Genomic DNA, 22,842 nt, shown 5'->3' with positions numbered 1-22,842 from the left:
TGGTTTCTTGCTAGCAGGCTGCAGCCCTCTGCCATCCTGCTCTGGCAGTTGTTGCCACCAAGAGATGGGCACATGTCTCCACGTACACCTTACCTTCCTGGTATTCCCTTAGCAGTGATTTCCAGTGCTGTTTTTCTCATCCTGCTGCTGTTTTCCTCCCATCCCTCAGCCTCCTCTCAGCCCAGCTAGCACCTTTCTTCCGTGGGCTGGTGGGATTATGGAATTTTCTGCTGCTTGCATGTTGAGTTGGGTATTAATTTTGCCTGGTAATGAGCTGGATGATTCTGTACAATACATTTGTGACTGTTTCGATGCTTTAGATTACGCAGTGCGAAGAGGATAATCATTATCATGGGATGCTGTGATGGGGATGATTTAACTTATTTCAAGGCTAAATGCTTTCTGGCACAGTTTCACGCAGTGGTGGGGAGTGGTGAGGGTGGCAAGACAGCGGGCGTGCTGGCCAGAGAGGGCAGCGCACTGTGGATGATGCATTTGAATACTGAGAGTCTGTGTCTCTTGAGTGTGAAAAATGCTTCTTGTCATGTCCTCAAATATTTATGGTGAAGCCTGAGGTATTTCCAGACCAGCCAGTAAGGAGTAATGATCTTTCCTGAGGTTTACTCATCTGGCTGCAAGTGTAGAGAGGCACTGCAGTGGCCAGTTTGCATCTTCCCTGCTTAAATATTTCCATAACATGGTCCAGACCTGCCCTGTCCTGAGATGTGCAACACCTGCCTCTCGTTATATGAGAACACCTGGTGTAAGGACTGCAGGGAGACATTTTGAATGGATACAGCATCTTTGTGACAGCGGGAGCCTGGCAAGAGATGCAGCTACAGACTGTGCTGGCACCTTGCAGGCAAACAAGGGTCAGGGTAAACGGCCCTTTAATTCTTCACAGCTGCACCCTGTTTTGAGCGGTCTGCAGCGTGGGGTGATGCTCTCTGGGCACAGTCCTGTTAAACACTCTCCCTGTCCTGTGCCCCAGTCTTCCTATGGCATTTCTGCTTCTGACTGTTGTACCCTGGGTCACTGAGGCTCCTGTGCAGTTAGAGCAGCTTCCTGGGAGGAAGCACAGCCCCATCCAGACCTCACTGAACCCGCTGTCTCAGTGACTTGCTCTGCTGAGTTTCATGACATGTTTTCCCGTCCTGAGGATTTTTGCCAGATTGAGATCATAAAACTTCAGCCTGCAAGACATGCAGAGGCTGGAGAAGAATCAGGCTGATTAATCTGTCATAATAGCAAAGCGTTCTTCTGTCTTCCTTCTCCCTCATTACAGAAACAATCATTCATTTTCCCTGCAAATTTTTTCCAATTTCACTGTTACCTGCTGTGATCTGACTTTGGCTGATGTTAATTATTTGCAGCAGAAGAGCTGCATCATAAAAAGATAAGAGATTCTGCTTGCTTTCTCATTGCTTTTAGTCTTTCCCCAGCCTGTGCTTGAAAAAGGAGGGGAAAGACAGGTCAAATTTTTTTTTTTATTTCCTGTTGTTTCTTGCTCATCACCTTTTTTAACAAAGCCATCACTGCAAACAAGAAATGTGGGAGAAGGACATGTATTTCTTGCAGAACTGGTCAGGGAGCAATGACTTTCCGTGTAAGCTTCGTCTCACCAAATTAAATGTCCTATTGAATGTTGATCCTTTGCTCATTTTGTATTTTTTTGTATTAAAAGAGATGAACTACCTTTATTTGCCCTTCTGTTAAGCCACAATGGAAATTAAAGTCTGTAGTATAAGGATGATATATAGGAGACCTAAATTTGAATTTCCTGGGGCCTCTGCTTTGACTCTGGCGTGGAGACTTGATGAACAGAACCAGAAGTTCATCCAGAAATTGCAGTAGGCTGATACTATGAGATAAATGGTGGTTTTTAATTCCTTTTTCTCTCTTTGTTGTTGCCTCCTTTGAGCCAGGTCTGCCCAGCTGTGGCACTTGCAGCATTTCAAATCGAATAAGGTGGAATCAAAATGAAATCAGCACAAGCTGAATGTAAAAACAAAAGGAAGGAAAACGCATTGAAGGCTTCACCTCTGTGCTGTTCCTCTTCTCTTTCTAGAAATACAAGATGTATCCCATATCTGGCTTGCATTTGAAGCATCTTCCTGCTCTGTTCAGTGATAAAAGTGACTGTGAAGCCTGGCTCAGTGCTGAGAGATCAATCTCTCAGTGATACTTTCATCCTTTATCAGCTGGTTGAGGAGAGCTCTATTTTCTCCCTCTTTAGAGCAATGAGAAGGAAGCAGAAGCAGCTCTAGCTGTGCAGGATTGATTGAACCAGTCCTTACTCCTAAGCAGTGAATATTAGGATGGCTTAAGCAGCTCAGCCAGCTGGGTCTGGATGTTTGAGCTCAGTCTGGGAGAGATGGACATGCCTCCTCAGACCAGGAATTTTGTGCAGCTGATGGGACAACCTGGAGTGGATGATGAGCCACAGAGCTTTGTCATCTTCAGCACTAAGAAATCTCACTCTTTCTCTGGGCTTTCTTTGTTTAATAACAAGGATCAAAACTCTGACTTCTCAACAAACCCCCTTTATGGGCAGGAAAACAGTATCTTAGAGCTACCAAATGTCACCAGCATAAAGAAGTTCTTACTGATGGTTTTCCAGGTGAATCAGTTGCTTGGTTTCATCTTGTTCCAGCACTTGCCAGTGTGATCTCTCTGTGCTTTCTTACACCTCCCTCGGATTTTCATCTTGTCCAAATGAAGTGCATTTCCATGATTTTTCTTCTTGTTCCAGATGGGCTTTCTAAGCAATATGATTTGCCTGTGTTCAGTGATGACCTGGGCCTGATTTTTAGAGGTATTTACAACCAGTGATTTAGCAATACTCTACATGCATTTCTATTCATGTTTTTGAACCAGTAAGCCAAAGGCATTGAATTATTTTTAGTTTTGCCTGCAGGTTTCTCTACACTTGAGAATTTTGTCTGTGAATGAGAATAGCCATACCTTGGCTCATCCTGAAGTCTTCCTGGGGCTTACTGTGGTAAAGATATCTGATGTTACGGTAAAGAAACTGATGTCCTTGCTGATCTCCTCTCATTTTGTTTGTAGCCTTTCTGGGGGCAAGGTGCTGGCTATGGACACAGCTGAGCCATGTCCTCTTGTGTTTGTGTCTTTCCAGCTATGGGCCATGATACCTTGTGTCCAGGCAGCTGGAAATTGCACTGCTTGTCTATTTACTCCTGGATTTGTTTAATTTTTTTCTTTGTTAAGCCAAATTTGTTTCTACTCGCTATGTATATATGTAACTCACCAGCATCCACCCAGGTTAGGGCACTGGAGGGAATGATGCTCTCTCTCTTCTCCCCAGTTCCTTCCTCTCACCCCTTGCCTCCTGTGTGCTGCTGTGAATAATTCAGCCTCTGCTGTAGCTGCCTTTCCTCCTCTCCTAGAGCAGCTTTTTTGAGCAACACCGAAGGTTGGTGCCTTTGAGGTGGTTGGTCAGCAGGGTGTCATCCCTGCAGGGTTGCTGTTCTGCTGCTGCCTCCCTGGCAGCCCCTTTCAGGCTCTTGGAGCCGTGTTGTGGGTTGCGGTGGGTCCTTTAAAGTCTAAGAGAGTTCAAAGAGTCACTGGTGCCGCTGTTGATGATGGTTCCCTAGTGACAGTGCACTGTGCTGAAGCAAAATGCTTCAGGAATTGAGGGAAGATGGTGTCTGCTGTCCCTGCTCAGAAACTAAGCTTTGCTGTTGTGCTTCAGATACCCCCCCTTTCTATTGGGTGTCCCGCTTGCCTCCCTCTGCACTGCCCTGAGCAGCCACCACAGCACCCACAGGAGGGGTGAGGATGCTCAGCAGGTCCCCAGGCCCTTCTGCGTCTGCATCCAGGACCCTGAGCATCTGCTTTTCTCTTTCCACTTCCCACTGTTCATCTTGCTCCTGATCACTCTCCATGGTCTCTCTCTGCTAGGACTCCCGCACTGCCTCTGTCTCAAAGAAGCGGTTTGCAGAAGGTAAAATAAATGTTTTGTACAGCCAAGGCTTTGTGTCCTTAAACAGTTGGTGTCCTATAAACAGTTACTGTCATAAAGGTGTTGGGCTTTTTTGTTGCACCCAGCAGAGGCTTCCCCTTATAAAGGATTTACTGTTCTCCAGAAAGACAGAGATATGAACCTGCAGAACAAATTCTTTCCCTGGAGCAAGAATCTCCTTTTCTATAAACACATGAATGCTGATGTGGTTAGTGAATGAAATGTTAGGAGTATTAACTGGATCAGACCCTGGTGAAGCAAGCCACAAGGGGCTTTTGCAGGACTGTGTGTATGAGGTAGCAAACTCAATCACACAATTATTGCAGGACCTACAGAATAGCAGGAGCACAAGCAGGGCTGGCTCAGCAGGAATCTGCCTACCATGCCATTGTAACTGGCTTCACTCAGTCAGGATTTGGTTGGATTAGGTCAAGGTGGCAAACTCCTGCATCAGAAACAGATCTGAGAGGGAAAGGAAAAATTAACTGAAATCTCTTTCTCTGTTTCCTTCTTACGGTTAATAAATGGCAGGAAGTGGACTTCCACCCTTAAAATGCAATTGTTTCTGCTTGCATGTGGATGCTCTCAGGATGCTGGAAGGCTTGGAGGTGTGTGCAGTCCCTGTGCTGAGAATTTACCCTAAGGCACTCCGGAGGATCTTGTGAGTGATGTACAGCCGTTGAGCAAGTTGTTGCAGCCTGCCAAGAGCACAAGAGATTTGGGTTTACTGAAAAATGCACATAGAATTCCGTTCATTTTACCTCTCTTATCATCCAGCATGTTCATGTCTGCTGTGCTACAAGTGCATGTTCTTATCTCTGCAGTCCCTTTGCAGCCTCTTATGGAGATTCCTACCTCAGCGTTGCTCTTGCTGAAAGCTTACTGAAAGTTGGATGGATAATTGGCACCAAGTTTCTTTTGAGGTTCCTTCCTTGCTGATTGTAAAACGGGTGAACTGAAATAGAGAGGAATTTTTAACACTTCACCTCCCCTCATCCAGGCAGCCCCAAGTAGCACAACATGCATAATTTTGTACCACTGCTACTCTTCCAGCGTGTATTTCCCGCAGTGGTGCTCCTCAACTTGCATGTCAGGCAGCCAGAGGAGTTGCTGTTCTCCATCTTCTACCTCCGGCCTGTCCCTCCCGGCTCCTGCGTGACGTGGGCTGCTTAACAGCTGCTGACAAGTATCAGATTTGTTCTTGGGCGCTGCTCCACGTTCAAGCAACAAAGCTTACAAATTAAGCCTCCTGTCTTGGCCAATTTTGTTTCTCCACCTGGAGAATTTGTTTTGGCCTGTGAGTAACTCAGTCAAACATCTGCAATTCTGGCTGGTTCCTGCGCCAGCAGCTCTCCCACTTGAATTATCTGGCTCCCCTCCATTCTCGAGGGCTGCATTTCTCCAGGCAGGACTAAGTCCCTAGATGTCACGTGCCATCCAGGCTCAACTTTATTCCTTGCTTTGACGTACTTGAACTGGAAATGAAGCCAATCCTAAAACTGATTGTTTTTTTCTGTTTTAGACTTCACATCCTGAAAGTTCTTTACAGCTGCTTTCCAGGAGTCGTCGGTGGAGTCCTCCTGAGATCTGTGCTTTCTGCTCACCCTGAACAGTGCTTTGGATTTAGTAGATGAAGGCTGTTCTCCCATTTAAGATCTGAGATTTCATGAGATCATGTGCAGCTCAGTGTATTATTCTGAATGAGGAGCTAATTACCTGTGGTGTTGTTATGAATCGCTAATCATCAGCACTATTAGTGGTAGCAATGACAGTAAAGCTCTATCATCTCTCTCTGCCTCTTCTCTGTGAGTGGGAAGTGTTTCTGTCTGCTTTCTAAGCAGAAAACCTGAATTGCAGAGGTTTAATGGTGTGATTAGTCTTGCAGCAGGCCTGCTGTCCCTGGCCCTGGGAGTGTGCCATGAAACCCAAGACCAGGAGGAGCATTACATGATGCAACAACTCAGGTCTCTGCTGTCATATAGGAAAGTTAATCAGAGACTCAAGGGATGAAGACTGTGCTTTGTTTATTTTTTTCCTTTTTGGTTGCTGTGACAGTATTTTTAATTTAAGACCAGCATGGATGAAATACTTCTAAGAATTTCATTGTTCTATAATCATTTACTGACCTTGGTGATTACTCATAAATTGGCCTTGTCTCTTCTATGGCTGGGGGGGCTCTTGAACTTCCCTTCTAGTGCATATTTACAACGAGATTTATTTAATTCTTCCACCCACCAAGGTGATAAGCAACAATCATCCATTTTCCTGGTGACTTTAAGAACTGACCACTCTTGAGAAGAAAAATGTGACACATTGAGCTTAACGGGATGGAATGTGGTTTCCATGATGAATGTCCTTTCTGTGATTTCTGTTTGTTCCTGCTGTCTCCATAGAATCAGTTATTCACAACTGTCATGTTGGAACTAAAATGCATCGTAGACATCTTACCAGGTAGAACTTGGCTTCCTCCAAAGCAGTGTCTCCTGTTGCTGTGCTGTGTGTAGGAGTACCAACCTTCCCCCTTTCCTCCTCTTAATACCTGTCTGGGCAGTGCTGAAAGATGAATATTTTGGAGGGCTTTTGGGGTTGCCAGTTGATGACAGCCAAGGATGAGAGTGGGTGAACATTATTACTCACTCCAGAATGGCCAAAGTGTGGAGGACCAGCTATGAAGAAAATCCTGGAGGTAAAGCTGGGAAGGAGGCAGCATATTTCCTGCTCAGGTTTCCTTTCTGGTGGTTTGGGAGATTTTTTTGTGAGTCAGTGGCATAAATAGCAATTATGCTGAATAAAAGAGGAAACTTATTTACTGCTACCAAACTTCCCATGGGACTTTCTGTCTTTTCATTTAGAACTGGCAGGAGAACTTCAGCTGAAATATTTTCAGATGAAATATGGATGGAATTTTGATATACTTTCTTCCCCTTTTCTTTGAATATAATCTGAAATTTTGTTTAGAAGCTCTCAAACAGAAATCTGTGAGCTTTCCAGTTGCTGCAAATATTTCAGTTCCTGAATGGTGATGAATGTAGTGGCAGGGACACGCATACTTTTATTAATACATTTCATAAAGAAAAACACAATCTTTTGACAACTTCTAGCTTCATCAAACCTCTCTCCTGGAGATAGGGGAAAGAGCAAGTGATGCATTACTTTGCCAGGAAGACCATACATCAAGACCCTTCAGACTTCAACCTGGATGATTTTGTTGCAGCTCTGTAGCACTCAGAAGGCCTTTAGTGAGACCCAAGGTACCGTCTTCTCCTGGAAGTTGCCTTCCCAGTGTCTGTGGCAGTGTCAAACCTGCCAGCTCCAGGGGACCGGAGGGTGCAGGTGGCTTTAACCTCAGCAACATTCCTCACTGATGTCTTTTGAAAAGTATGCATGGCTGTACAGAAACTAATGAAAGTTTGGAACTTTGCGCAGTTCCTTCCTCATTCTCTTACATGCTTAAAGTTGAGATTAAAGGGACAAGTCCTAGATAGCTTTACTTTCCTTAGGCCAGATAGGAGCTGGCAGAGGATGAAAGGCTTTGCAAGGAAAGCTCTCCCTTGCCTGTCCCTGAGAGGTGAGGGAGCAGTGCTCATCCACAGCTCATCTGCCCTTCCTGCCCACTGCAGTCCTTTGTGGAACTCCCCACTGGGTGTTGCCTCCCGCTCCCCTCTGGCGCAGCCCAGCTTTGGGAAATCTGCGGTGACACGAGCCTGTAACACAGGAAACTTGGCCCCTCTGCGTCTGACAATTTAAATGCATGTTGTCACCTTGTGCTGTCTGATCTCCTTCCTCCCGCTCCAGAGAGAAATCAAAACTGAGAGGAGGTCTGTGGCCCCAACCAACAGGCACTGAACCAGAAATGAGAACATTAGAAAGGAAGAGGGAGAAAATCGGCAATCCAGCTGACACGTGCAGGATCCCGAATCACCCTGCAGACACGTGCTGAATTGCAAGGAGGAGCTGTCGGTTCAGAGTGATGTTTCAGCTTCCTCTCCTTCAAGGATGGGGTCATGGGCTATGCTGTCAGGTGGGGGACAGGAAAGGGGAATCAGGAGACTGGGATGCAGTGCCAAAATCAAGATAACGGCTCAGCTGATGGCAGCTCTCACTTCAGTGGCCGGTACTGGTGTGTGTTGCAGTGCTGAGCCAAGTCCTCCCTGCAGTCCCTTCTCCACAGGTCAGACCATCCTGCCAAAGGAAGCAAGAGTGTCAGCTTTGAAGGGTAAAGAGTAGTAGGCTATGAATATAAAACTGCCTCTGACTTTTGCAGCTCCTTTTTTCCTATTTTCCACCTCCCTCCCATCTCCTGCTCCTTGCTGGCTTTTGAGGAGCCTGTGTGGGTAATGAACAGGTGATTAAGTGAGATTTTAGTCAAGAACAATGGTTAACTACAGGCTTGTAACAATTCACTGTTAACTGAAGATTTGAAGGACACAGCAGACTTAAAATGTCAAATGAGAGAATGAGTGAATCAATGATGTACATGAGGGACAAAAGCCTGACCCCACATTTGAATATATAGGTTAAGGTATTGTGGGAGTCACTCCAGCATATTCTCAAAGAGAGGGGTTGCAGAGGCTGGTTAAGAGCTCCATAAATGTTAGATGGACATGTACATCTTCAGGTGGGGCGTCAGAAACTTGCCAGAGGTGATATAAATTAGTTTGAGGAAAGCCCCACTGTGGGTGTCTTAGGGTGATGGCTACACTGTTGTCTCAACGTCATTTCAAACTAGGCAGTAGGATGTACTTTGACAAGATTTTGCAATGGTTGGATGAACCTTACTTTCTGACTCCCCTGTAACAATCCTGTTGTAATGATTTGATATCAAGATCCTTGCTTCCTATGTGATTTTAGCAAATAGCAGGATCGTTGTTACCCTCAACCTAGAGCATCTGCGGTGTTTCACCTTGACCCGAGAGTACCCTTCCTTGCTTATTCACATGACTTGTGTTTGTCAAAGTCATCTTAAGCCTGGGAAAACTCAAAGAAAGGCTAACAGGGAAGAGTAGATCTCTTCCAATACCGAAAGAGTGCTGGTGTCTCTGTGACATAATATTGTGCTCCTAGAGGAAATCCCACTGTGGAGGGAGTGGTATGGAGGGAAGTGGAAGACAGTTTTTTAGTGTTGGGGATAATAATTTGTATTGCATGACTGGACAGGTGTATGTGGGTGTGCATCAGGATCTTGTAATGGATATGATGTGGCCCTAGAAGAAAAGAAGTGTACGCACATGGCAGTTTGCAGTTCTCTTTCAGGATGAGAGAGGCAGAGAAACATCTGAGTTATAAATCAAGTAGTAATTTGTTGGATAACAACATGTAACATGCCATTGATAACAACATGTAGCCACTCACTACTGCTGTCATCAACTTCACAAGCTTTGTGAATACAATCTGAAAGACACAAGAAGGGCTGTGTATTTTCCCTGACCACTCGTGACATGTATTTTCTCATTCTTCTCTCTCCAAAGTGAATTTGCCAAAGAACGAGAGAGGGTAGAAAATCGTCGAGCTTTCCTGAAACTCCGTAGGCAGCAGCAAATTGAACGGGAACTAAATGGATACTTGGAGTGGATCTTCAAAGCAGGTAAGGCAAGAGATCTCCTGATGTTGGTTCAATATGTTTTGTGGCGAGTCTGGTGATGACAAAGGACAAGGGCCCCAGAACTAGTCCTCCTTACTGCTGGCCATTGAGGTAACCCAAGACTAGAGAGGGCCCAGCCAGCACTTTCTTTTGTTGGGCTTGTTTCTAAGCAGTCACACTAAAATTACTGCAAAAGATCTGTTTGGTTAAGCAAAAATAAAGGAGCTGGGCCAACTTTCTTTATTGCTGAGATCAAAGCAATTGTCTTAATACAGTATAATACAAAAAGTGATACAGTGCCCGAAGTCTCCACAGTGGGGAAACTGTTCCCTTATATGAGTCATTTATATTTTATTTACTTTCCAGCACAGCTGTTTTATAAGCCTCTCTTGCCATGATGGTAAAATACACTGGAGCATCGTTTTTATGAGCTACAGAGATTACTTGCATGAAAGCAAGTACACCCCAGCACATATTAACATTGCTTTATAACTATTATCAGCGAATGTTGTACTTTATTGCGAGCCATGAGCAACTTTAACAAGGACCCAAACACAGTAATTTAACAAAAAAACAGCGTGCTTTTCTTTTCTTTTTTATCAAACAGTAAAGATTACCAATAACCTTCCTGTGTTACAGAGTAGCAGATATTGACATAACCACAGTGCAATTCATTCACACAGCATCAAGAAAACTTCTGGGGCTAATTTGCTTTCTTGCTTGCTTTTCTGAGAAGGTGAAACATCAGAGTAAAGTGAAACTGCCTTTTAAAACAATGATGAGGAGAAAAAGAAGCAGTGATTTCTCAAATAGATTTTTAGGTGCCTTTCTAGGCAGGTCAGCTTCATCCTTGCCCTTTACAAAGGGGGAAACTGAGGTCCAATGTTATATGTCAGCCGATAGACTAGTGGCAGAACTGGCACTCTGTGGTGCTCCTAAACCATGGGCTGGCACCACACTAAAAGCCACATCATCATTCCTTGTTTTGAAATCCATACTGATTCTAGAGGCCTGATGTGCTACAATGTGCTTGTGCAGGCAAGTGACTCTATGGTCACAGCACCTCATTCACAGAATCACAGATCATCCAGGTTGGAAAAGCCCTTGAAGCTCCTCCAGCCCAACATGACCCTCACCCTGACTGTTCCCAACTCCACCAGATCCCTCAGCGCTAGGTCAACAGACTCTTCAACCCCTCCAGGGATGGGGACTCCGCCCCTGCCCTGGGCAGCCCATTCCAACGCCCAACAGCCCCTTCTGCAAAGAAATACTTCCTAATATTCAGTCTAAACCTTTCCTGGTGCAACTTGAAGCCCTTACCTCTTGTCCTATCACTTATTACTTGGCTCCAGAGACTCATCCCCAGCTCTCTGCACCCTCCTGTCAGGGAGTTGTAGAGGGCCAGGAGGTCTCCCCTCAGCCTCCTCTTCTCCACACTATTCATTACAGCATTGCACATGCATAAGCTGAGTACAAGCCAGGGGATGGAGCATCCTGGTGCTATTCTGTGTGTAAGTGGCTCTTTATCTAGATTTACAGCTTCTGCTTGATGTGCACAACCTTAGTGCCAGTATCTGAAAAAGTATTTTCATATGGGTCCTGCTGCTTTGCTTCTGCTTCCTCCTCTGAAGTGCTCCGCCAGCCGATATGCCCAGGCAGGGGGCTCTGCCCTGCAGCAGGTGCCGTGGGAGCACAGGGGTGGGGGCAGCTGTGGTACCTCCCCACAGGGCAGTTGTCCGGGCATGAACCTTGACATCCTGGCAAGAGAGGAAAAAGACTGAAGCACTGAAATGTAAAATAGGAAGAAGTAGCAGCAGCTTATATGGTGGCTTGAACCCATTATTTCCCATCACGCTATACAGAGTGACAACTGAGTGCCGGTTGTATTGACGGACTTTTATTCACTGTGACTGTTCAACAGCAACTGTCTTCAATTAGGTAACCACACTTCATTCTGTGGTTCTGTAGGATTCAAAAAAGAACCATTCGCTTTTGTTTCAATTTATAATTTGCTTTCCCATTTGTTTACAGTTTTTGTGCTGCCTCAAATTCAGATTAATTAATGGTTTATCCAGTGGCTGAAGCAGAGTGCACCATGGTTCTCCCTTGGCTCTAGTGCCATCCTGCTTTTAAGGCTCCTGTGATTTCTTTGTCTCTAAATCCTGGTCTTCCCATCAGTAAAATAAAGATGAGAATTCCCTTGCAGGGATGTGGGTTTGTTCGTTTCATTTTGGTGACTGTTCTGCCAAGAAGAGCTATGCAGAGGTCATTAGCTGAACTTGTCTGAAAGTTGAGGTGGAGAAGTTATAAAACATACAGCCAATCTCTGCTCCAACTCTGCATCCCTGTGGGAATGGCTGGCTATTCTATTTCTGTGTCGCCGGTGCCAAATAAATGCCACATAGAGTGGAACTGCTATAAAATTCCCATCTTTTTATTTTGTCTGATAACACAAGATCCAGAAGGTTTTCTAGAACAGGAAAGTGTATGCAAAACAGCTGAATTAGGGAATAATAAAAATATCCTGTAAAGGCATTGTTGAAAATACAATAGGAATATAAAAAGAGCTTCCTACTACAGCTGAAAAATAACAATGATTAATATCAACTTAGCAGTGTTAGTAAATCGTTGAATACAAAAGGTAGCATGAAGGCTAACCACAAAAAGATAATTGTTTAGAATTCAGGCACTGAAATTTGGGATTTTGCTGTCAATAGGGATTTCCCATTTCTGTTTTAGAGGCCAGGACTTCAGCTATGAAATGATTTTGAATTTTAAAACTAGATAATCAGTCTTCCTTGTCCAGGACTGTGTGTGGGACAGTGGTCAAAGCAAACTGCTAGGTTGGGGGCGGAAAACAGCCAGAGAGGATGGTCACAGACAGTCCAGCCTACACAGAAATCTACACAGCAGCCCCAGGCAGTGAGATGCAATAAGCAGTTTGCATAAAAGAAGAAGCAAAAGCTCTTGGTATTCTGCTCTAATGTAACTCAGGAGGATTTAGTTATTATCATGGAAATATCTAATTATTTTAAAATCCTTCTAGCATCCTTGACCTGTTGAATCTTGTAGTAAGGAGTTCCACATGTTAACAGTTGGTTTGGTTTTAATAAACAAACCAACCCACCAAGCAGTATGTCCTGTCCTCAAATATAAATATGTTGCCCTTCTGCAGGGAGAGGAAGAGCTCGGGAGAGCACTTTGTATTTCTTCATACTACTTTTCTTTCTCTGATCTCTCTCTATCTTGTTTCAACTTATTTTTTCTGCTCCAGAGCATGCAGAACCAATCTGCTCCATCCCCTCTCTTCCCATGGAAGGCTCTCCAGGCTTCTAATATTGAGAGTACCCTCCCTGAATATTTTGTTTCTTTTTTCTCATTTATTTCTTATGCAAGGTAGGAAGAGTGGAAAGCTGCATTCTAGTGGTTCATAAAATGGCGTCTTAACCTGATTGTTTTTACTCTGTTTTACATATTCTGAGTAGTTGCTGGAGCTAGAAAGGAGGTTTCCATGTTCTCGATAGTACTCAGTTTTTTACCTCAAGTGCTATAACTGGTTTAGGACCAAGGAAAGTATTTGAGTGACGAAAATCCCTCTCTCATCTCTACACTACCTCACATTTGTCAACGATTTTAATTTAACGTTGTGCTCATCATGTATTTACCACTCCTGAATGTCTTTAATGTTTCTCACAGCCTTTTCTATTTGCAATCTGAATGATGACATATTATCTCTTGTTGTACATATTGCATTAAAAAGGTGGTTCAGATACAATTTTGGGGTTGTTTACTATCAACCCTTCCTTATACTGAAATTGTAGACTGTTTAGTCCTCCAACAGAAAACAACAGGTCTTTATTTTCTACCTCTTAAGTGCTGTCTGACTCGAGTGTGTTCCAGATGTAGTCTGATGACTTTCTTACATTTGTGCTGCAAGAATGAAACTTCTTTAATAGTCAGGCTCTGGACTAAATGACTTCTGCATTTTAATTTTTTACTGGTGGTGCTTTCAAATTTTTTCCAGTAATAAAATAAGAGTATAAAAAGGAAGAAAATATTAATAAAAAGTGCCTGTGAAGTTTTCAGGGAGGCACCTTGGCAAAACTGAAAGATTTTGGTGCCAGCTCGCTATTGATAAATCACCAGAAGTGCGGCTGTGGTTGAAACTGAAGCAAACATAGCTCAGGCTGTTTTAAATGTGGATTATTTAATATAGTCAGCAGTATATCTGCTTGAGGGATCTATATCAAGGTGTTTTAAACAGTGACAACCTTAATGTGCAAATACTTGTGAAAGTTGTACTTAATACAGGAAGCCTTAATTGATGAAGTGCCTTCTTAACAAAGGATTGGGGAATGAAAGAGAAAATTGTAACATAGATAATGTGCTGGAGTGCTGAATTTAGACGTGCATGACTTAAAAAAATTCAACCCACAGTCTGAACAATTTCTTTGGAGTTTGAACTGAGTTTCTTCACTTTGGATTAAACAGAGGCCAGGTATGATGTTTCTAGCTTTACTTATTTCTCAGGTGTATATTGAAGAATGAATACATAAGGTTGTCAGGAGGGTTTAAGTATTTTGAAATGAGATTACAGGTGATTTCATGTAAAATTCCCTTATCACGAGGCCAAGACTAAGCAAAGAAAATTGTAATTCAGTAGTCTTTTCAAGGATGTCAAGAAGAAATGTCATGCTACCTTAAATGATTTATAAATCTGTGTCTTCAAATCTGTAAGATTTTCAGTCTTATAAAACTAGTGTGCACAGGCTAGAAGCAATGATCAAATGCTATAATTTCTCGTATCTCACAGAATTTAGGCCAGAAATTCATAAGGTAATTGCCATGTCAAGCTCCTAAACATTGACTTTCTGTATTGTTTAGAAGTGAACTGTATGGATCAGTTAGAAACAGACCTATAATGTTAAATTTAATCTTGAAGAACAAAGTCAACTGTCTGGTTTTTAGTAAATTCTTTAAACAGACCAACTCTTCCCACCAGTAGAAGTCAGCTGATATAGGTGTAAAAAGCAATACTTTGCACTGAGTTGCTCTTCTAGGCACGAGACAACAGCTCTCTTCCCCAAACGCCTCTTCTTCAGTTCAACCAATATCAAATAAAGTCTTGTTGGTGATGAGCAAACCTTGTCCTGTACCACCCACTGTGTGCTGGGACAGGGTCTGCTCTTCGTTTCATGTTTTCCTTGGGCTCTGTGTAAAGGCAGTAGCAAGGCAATTTGAAATTGTGCCTTTCAGGGGAATTAAAAAGTGGTGAAGCCAAGCAATGTAATCCATGCAAATGATTTTGCCACCACTGCTTTCTCCATTAAAATCCTCAAAACTGTAGCAACTATTAGGCTGTCATGCTGCGTTTCCAATGGAAAGCGGAGAACTTGAAGTTCTTTGCACTGAGTAAAGTGCTTATAAGCCCACAAATATTCTTTTGAAGATGTTTCTCTTATCTTACAAGGACATGCATCATTTTTGAAAACACTTTTCTCAGAGACTGGAAGTCTTTCAGTTCAGAGCTAATCAAGTTGCATGTCTTTTGCATTTTAATTCTTTGCAAGTCCATCTCTTTCACACAACACTGATTCTGTTTCTTTTCTCCTGGAGTAAGCAGGCTCGGGGAATGGGTTCAACCTCTCTCTTCCAGCTCACTGTAGCTTGAATGCCACTTGTTGACATGACAAAGCTTTATGAACCTCAGGTTTCAGCTTTCTTTAGAAGAAACAGAGCAACAAGCCCCATGATACAGCTGAGAAAAGACACCTACATCAATGAAAAAGGGCAGCAATGTGTGTGAGATGGCAAGGGAGGATAATTGTCAGAAAGACAAATTAGAGTTCCCCGTGAGAGTGTGATGGCTTCTAAGGGATGCACTTTTATTCATTTTTTCTATTTAACAAGTCTGAAGCTTCAACAGTTAAATTCAGTTGTTCTTCCTTTTTTTTCTAACTTCTGTTGCCTGTTGAATGTGAATTATTTCCTGTAATCTGCTCTTTTGGGCCCACAGTATCCTATCTCCCCATGCCAAAGAGAAAGAGAAGGGGCATCATGTTTCTCTGCTGCTTTGCTTGTATTGTTAGCTTGCCAGTTCTTCAGTATAAGGTTTGCCTTTATTTCCAGTGCTGTAACATGCTGTGTGTTGTCAGTACTTAATGACCAGCAATTAATCTTACTGCCTAGACACCTCTCACTCTGATATCCTAGCAAAGTCCCCGTGCCTTTGTTTGGAGGCTAGAAGTTGCTGATCTGATACTATCTCTTTGTTGAATATTTCTTCTCATGTAGAAGCACTGTTGTTTGGAGTTTTTTCAGGTGCCCTAATTATCTTCTTCCAGTCTCTGTGTTACAGTGATGACTAAAGGCAATGCAACTTCTGATCCTGTGCTTAGGATGCTGTATGGTTAAAAAAAAAAAAAATCCTAGCAATGATGACTAGCCTGCTGAACTGTCTTTTCAGCAGATTTTAAAAACCATGTAAAGCCCCCGCTAGGGTTGGTGTGGTGTGTTGGCTTCCCAGAGGATACAAGACAGTCAGGTTAACTGTCAAGGGAGAAAAAGGGGGAGCAGTGGTGGAGCAGAGTTGGGCTTGAGGGAATTGCATAGGTGAAACCTGGGGTTTGTTTATTTATTTTAAGGGAACAGTAAAACTGAGCCCTGGTGGGATATGTCTATGGATGGAGGTATGTTGGGCACCAGCTCAGGGCTCTGAATTTGGGGCAAAGGCTCAGCTGGCTTGCAGAGTTGTCTTGAAAGAGTGTGTGCTTCGTGGGTGAAAATACATTGATATCGATCACACCTTATAAATTCTGAGGTCCCACTGACATTTATCAATCTGGTTTCTGAAACCTCAGGTGGCTAAAACTCTCTTCAGTCTGATACTGGAACATCAGATTCATTAAGTAAGACATTCCAAATCATGATGATCATGTATCCATACAGTTTGCAGTCCCCAGAGGTGGTCTGAGGACTCGGGATGGTTCGTCCCCTCCTGCCCAAGGGACAGTGAAGAGTCATGACAAAATATTACAGGAACATGAAAAACAAGAGGCCACTCAGAAACAGGGTAAAAGACAAATTTCTTGCTCTGAGATCTTTGAAAGGAACCAGCACAATTATTTTCCTCCTGCACTGATATGAAACAAGTGCAGAACTGAGCTTCTAGTAAAGTGAGTAGACTCTTTCCTGGAGTGTTTTGGGGTTTTTTAACAAGATGTGACTTAAACCAACAACCCTCAGAGCACTGACCAGTGAGTGTGCTGGCTCTCGCTGAGATCTTACTTCTGCAGACACAGCTCCTCTGCATTGCACTCACCTGGGCATAGCCCCTGAAGAACAGCTGCCTGTCTTCTGACCTTTGCTAGCTCATTATTTTCGTTCCTTACCACCTGCATGGCAGTGTGTCTGCTCCCTGCAGTAGCTTGTATTAGTCCATTTAATTACCGAATGCTGTCTAACAGTCAACTTTTCTTTCTGGGAGTGGCGGAATTGCTCCTTTGGGATGAGCTTGCTTTCCCATGCTTGCTCTTTGTTGCAAGACCTAAACATACGTACACTCGACTTCAAACGGTTTTGGATTGTCACTGCAATGTGCTAGTACGTAGCACAGGAAAAACCACCCACATCTGGGTTGTGCAGAGGAGCACAAAATGGAGAATCCTGAAGTACTGATGACCAAACTAATCCCTGGATCCAAAAGACTGCAGAAACCTCTGCGTGGCACTATTGACTCTACTGGTAGTAGGAGCTGGACTCATTTTGGTGCAGTCCTGTACAGCACTGTGGGTATATCACCTTCAGATATTATATAAAGCTTTTAAAATCACACTCCATGAGCAATGTAGGATTTTAAAAAAAAAAACAAACAACACTATAGGAAAATGTCCAGTGTAATAGCATCTCAAGCTTGTGCTGCTTCCAGCACAGATTTGCTTTCTCTTTCACATTTACAGGCCTTTTGCCCAGCTGCCTTTGGGAAGTGGGATCTTTGTATCTAAACCATCCCTCTACATGTTTTAGGGCAGTCATATTCATTGTTAATTGTCTGTTAACTCTTATGTATTTTTAGCCCCCAAACACCAGTACAGCTTTTCCGTAGGCAAGACATCAGAAGAACATTTTTTGCTTCTGAGGTGCTGATTTGAGAGAAAAGTCTCTTGAACTGTCTAAAAAAGCCTGTTTCACTTTTCTGACCTGTCTTAAGAAGCCTTGGAAAACATCTGAATTGTATTGGCTTGTGGGTTTTTGGAAGGTTTTAATGCCTTTTAAAGTGCAGACTTTTAGCTCACCGGACATTTTTAACCCTCTCTTGGCTCTCCTTTCCTCCATGTCTCTGATGCATTGGTTTGCACTTTCTTATTTTGTTCTCTGCTTGGGTTTCCAGTCCTCCTCAGTCCTGGGTATTATGTTTCAGCCTTCTCAATTTGCTGTCTTATTAATATATCATTCACTCTCTCTCCCAGATGATTAATAAAGAGATTATATAAGTCTTGTGTGATAGTGCTGATCCCTCCAGTATTCTTCTAGACGGCTTTCAGCTACACACTTTGATGTCTGGCCTGTGGTTTGGTTGGTTTTTTTTTTAGTTAGCTTTCCATCTAGGCTGGCTTAAATGGACTTTAAAGCAAAATTTTGTGAAAACACAGTGTCAGATGTTTTAGTAAGATCCCAAGTTACATCTATGCCAAGCATGTGAAAGAATTTGTCATTTATAATAATACAAGAAAGTGTACAATTTACCAGCTGCCAGCTCAATATTTTGTTTGCTTTAGATTGTCCTTTAGAAAATCCTCACATAATTTTACAGCAGCAAGCTAAAATCTGTGGTTCAGACTGTATGAACTGTAGGGTTTCAAGTATTGGCGCAGTGTGGTGTGTGCTGCAAATTGACTTGAGTGATGACATTTGCATTGTGAAACCTCAGGAAATTTGGTTGTCTTTCATGCAGATAAAAATGAGTCAGTTTTAGGAGGTTGGGTTTTTTCTGTGTTTTCTGAATTCTTTTACTGTAGGAAAGTATAAATGTGTATTTTGGAGATGAGTTACACAGGAATGGAAAACCAACGGTGGTGTTCTTCCACAAATTGTACAACCTGAGCTGTGCTAGCCAGAACTTCCTCATGGAAACTTTGCTGTGGATTTTAGGTGGACAAAGATTTGATGTGATAGCTATTTGGTGATGTTCTGTTTCTTGAGATATGGCATAGCTGACATGCAACAGCTGGCGCTGCTTGTGTTACCCTGTGCCATGAGACAGAGATCCATTTCCCATGGGCTGAGTCCTGGTCTTACTGATTTGACAAAAATACTGAAGAGCAGCGATGTGTGTCACCAAAGTGATTGGGCATGAGGGACCATCCTCTTGCTTGGGTCTGACAGAAGGTTCTTGGCCTCCAGAAGTCCCTTGCAGATGATAGCTGAGTAAAGAAAGTAGAGTGGGTGTTTGATTATGAAGAGGAAAATCATGGAGGAAGTGCTATAGTCTTCCAGTGGTGTGTCTGGCCTCCTCTCCATGTGCATAAGGGGTACAGGGTAAGAAACATGGCTCTGAGCCGTTCCTTCCTCCACAGACTTGGTGTAACTGGGTGATACAATAGGGTAAGGTTGATGGCAGCTGGGACAGACACCTGCTGCATCCAGCTCAGCTGGTTTTAGAGTGGAGATGTGATAAATCTGAGGTTGAACCTTGCTGTTTTTCCTTTTACAGAGGAGGTCATGCTGGCAGAGGAAGACAAGAATGCAGAAGAGAAATCTCCTCTGGACGGTAAGTTGTTTTGCCGTGCAGTTTTCCTGCTGTGATATGTAAGAGGTTCACCTGCTGTACGCTGACATGGCTTTCCATTGTAACCAGGAGGGTGTGAGGAACACGCTCTTGCATGCACTTTGTATAAGTTGGGCTAAAGAGTCCCTTTTCCCATATCAGGTCTTTCTGAGGTTGCAGGTGGATGATGAACAGTTATGTGACACACCACTCTGGGATGGGGATCTGCCCTTGGGGTCGGTCGGTCCCTACGCTGCCTGTGGGACCGCAGCGTGACGGGGACACCCGCCAGCCTCTGCCGAGCGTGGCTGGCTGAGTCTATGCACAGGTTGTGGCGGGGGTAGGCTGCAGAGCGGATGCCAGAAGAGAAATGCATTGACCAAGAGAAGGCAGGGCTCTAAACCAAGGTTTCCAAATGGATTCGACAAAGAGACTAAGACCCCTGTTACTTGTAAGCAGTAAGACATAACAGGGTGTGGTGATCCTATCTTCCGACGTGTGACCCTGGCGTTGCAGGACGGCTGGAGGTACCGAGCTTCGGATGCAGGTGCAGCGAGGCTACGGGGACTGCTCTCCCTGTGCCTCCAGACCGATGAGCTCTTAGGATGTGACAGTCAGTCAAAGTTCAGTTAAAGATTCTTCCCTCTCCCTTTTCTGACCATCTTTCGTCCTCCCATGTCTCCTCCTTTCCCCTCCCCTCCCTTTCCCTCCTCTTTTTTTTTCTCCTCCCATTCACTGTCAGGGAGGGCCGCCTCGGAAGGGCCGATTCAACAAGGCACGGCACCGGCAGAGACTAGCAGCGGCAGCAGCTACAACAGTGAGTGGATTGCAAATCACCAGGGGCTTAGGTGGCACAGCGGGGCAGTGCTTCTCCCCCGCAGCCCCATGTGCCCAGGTCACCGGCGATGCTTCTCGGGTGGTTTTGCACCTTCCTCTGAGCCACGCGGCTCCCTGGGGCATCAGGCGCCCGGCTGCTAGCCCACCTTGGCCAACCTGGTGACCTGTGCTCGGGGAGGACTCGGGGATGGAAGAGCTGGGACTGAAGAAGGTCAGGGCTGAGGTGTGCTTGGCAAATCTTCGTGCGTGCGTGCGGGTGTGTGTGCGCTGGGGAAGTTTATCCAGCACGTGGGTGCAGCCAGGGCTATTAGTCTCGAGCTGAAATGAGTGTCTGGAAGAGTAGTCTGAAAAGCTGAGTGGTGTAAGCAAACTAGAGGTGGGTACAGGCCACGGAGTAAAGGCCCAGGTATACTAAGGCTCTCTCTATACTAGTAAAGGAGCCCGGCAGTGTTTGCAGCCTTGAAGCCAACTGATATGGAGCAGCCCACATCTATGATGGTAAATTATCTTAGTCTCCAAAACAGTGAGACACTGCATCAAAGGTGCCTGTAGAGATGGCACGACCTAATTGCTAAACACATGAAGGAGTTATGTGGGGGAGAAGATAAAGAAGGTGGTGCTCAATTCATACCAGGGAGCGTTGTAAAACTTTACTCCCAGGATTGGTTATGTTCCAGTGCTGGGGAAGGGCCTGGACATACTGGTGTGTACTGGGACAGATACAGCCTGAAGGACTAAAAGCTAACTTTTGTGACTGAGGATTCAGCATAGTGCTGGGTGGGGAAGAGAAGAGCAAAAGCGGTTACTTGCAAAAAAATTGGATCCCGATCACAGGTTCAGAGCATCCTCTCCTCTTCAAGCCCCTCCGAACCTGGGTGATGTTCTGGGTGTTTCCTTGGAGTGACAAAAGCACTAATGCTTGCCTTAGCCGCGGAGGAAGAAGCACATCCGTTTCTCTGTCAAGGCAGGGAAATTTGTGTAGAGTGAGGGGATCTTCTTGTACGAACCTACCTCCAGGGTAGTCGCTGCAGAGTGAGTGGGTTTGCTGTGTGTGCCTACTGAACAGTATGTATCACCACACCGTGGGGTGTCTTACTGCTGATAGAAAATGGTGCTTAGTTACTGTGTGTCTTGAAGCTGTTACAAAACTGTATCAACATATTTTTTTCTGCTAGTTCTCAAGGTTTTGCAGGTAGGTGGTCATGGAACCAGCGTCCATGCTGTTCCTGCGTTACCCCTCGCGCACAGGGTGAACGGTGCAGACCTCTCCGAGCCTTAGGCTGCAGTTCTCTTTCCCTGTCGAGTAAAACGGCGTAGCGATGCTTGCCCTCCCCACAAAAGATGCTGTTGGACAAAGTGTGTTTTCAAAGAGTTACGACATCCCCAGAGGGAAGGAATTGTACAGTGGGTGCTGTTAAGAGTATGTTCACTGGTTTGTGGCAATTGCTTTTGATACAGCATTTCTGCTCCTTAAGGCATTGCTCTGTGGTAAACTGTATCCGAGCACCGTAAATGCTAACTTCTTAATGGTGCACACTGTAAACAACGTTAATGTTTTTAATGGATAAAAGCACTCATCTCATAACCCACAGGGGCTCAGAAAGATTCAGTGACCCTGCCCAGCCTTTCTGCTGTGCTAAAAGGTCCAGCAGCTGCAGTGACTCCCCCACCCTCCTGCATCTGCTGGAGTGAAGTGTAAGTGTGCAGACCTGTGCCTGGCAAACCTTCAAGATCTAGAAGGTTAAATAAATAAATGACCCTGGCATCAAAGCACACGGAGGCCCTGCAAGGTTGTAGGTTGTCTGATTTGCTCCAGTTTACCCTTGTGTGAGAGCTTTAAGCTGGCATTGGGAAGTAAATGCTAGCCCTGGAGAGTGAAGGGGAGGGGGAGAGAGAATCCACTCTGCTCACAGGGCGTTTTCTCTTTAATTTGCACACAGTGTTGAAAAGAGCTGCAATAAAGAAGAGCAAAAACGACCTGATTCATGCTGAAGAAGGTGAGGACCATTTCACAGACATTTGCTCCGTTGGTGAGTACTGGCTTTGCATTCCCTGAGGTTTAGATCTCCACCTAAACACGTTCATGTCATGTTTCCTCTGAGAAGCTCCTTTGCTCCAGTTTCAAGAAGGAGAATTATCACTGCTCCTGCAGCTGCACTCAACTTACCAGAGACAACGGCTTCATGGCTTCACCCTCTCCCTGACGCTACCCTGCTCAGCTATTGCATGCTGCACCCTCTAAAAGAGCCCTGCCGAAACGCTTGGAGAATCTGTGCTGTGTTGGCCATACTGTGATAGTGCTTGGAACACGCTCATTTATGCTAATGAAGCCCAAATACATCAAATGATACTGCTAAGCCTCATATGTTGTGTGGAGGAGAGAAAGTGGACACTTAGTCACAGCTGTCACTAATGCAGAGTGTATAGTTTTGCAGCCTTTGCCATGGGAATGGTTACTGGGAAGTGCTGGGCAGTGGCCCTAATTCTCTCATTCTTGGCTTAGAGGAAGGTCTTAAAGCAATCCTCCACGTTTTTAAAGCCAGATAGGAGATACACACCTGTATGCATGTAGTTGCTCACATACCTCTAATGCAGAGTGTGGCACCCTTCATAGTGTAGCACTGATGGTGTGGGTTTGGTGCCTTCAGCTCTGGAGAATAAGTCCCTGTCAGG

The 22,842-nt window shown here is 44.4% G+C and overlaps 1 protein-coding gene across 12 annotated transcripts in view; it reads left to right on the top strand.

Annotated features, from left to right (window-relative positions):
* Positions 1 to 22,842, top strand: part of CACNA1B (calcium voltage-gated channel subunit alpha1 B) — a 309,602-nt gene that overhangs the window by 144,759 nt on the left and 142,001 nt on the right. For 9 of the 12 annotated variants that reach the window (XR_012634942.1, XM_074924008.1, XM_074924010.1 and 6 more), the window contains exons 8-11: positions 9,454 to 9,569; positions 19,279 to 19,335; positions 20,075 to 20,149; positions 22,110 to 22,199. Coding sequence is in view for 11 of the 12 variants with exons in the window: in XM_074924008.1 (XP_074780109.1) it covers positions 9,454 to 9,569; positions 19,279 to 19,335; positions 20,075 to 20,149; positions 22,110 to 22,199 (338 nt within the window). In the remaining variant the exon portion in view is untranslated. The remainder of the gene's footprint in view (positions 1 to 9,453; positions 9,570 to 19,278; positions 19,336 to 20,074; positions 20,150 to 22,109; positions 22,200 to 22,842) is intronic. The other 3 variants (XM_074924011.1, XM_074924009.1, XM_074924006.1) reach the window with 2 other exon arrangements.

The sequence above is a fragment of the Athene noctua genome, chromosome 20, assembly GCF_965140245.1.
Source record: "Athene noctua chromosome 20, bAthNoc1.hap1.1, whole genome shotgun sequence".
In the NCBI taxonomy this organism is placed as follows: domain Eukaryota; kingdom Metazoa; phylum Chordata; class Aves; order Strigiformes; family Strigidae; genus Athene; species Athene noctua.
Note: the sequence above shows the minus strand (reverse complement) of the source record. Positions and strands in the feature narration are given on the sequence as shown.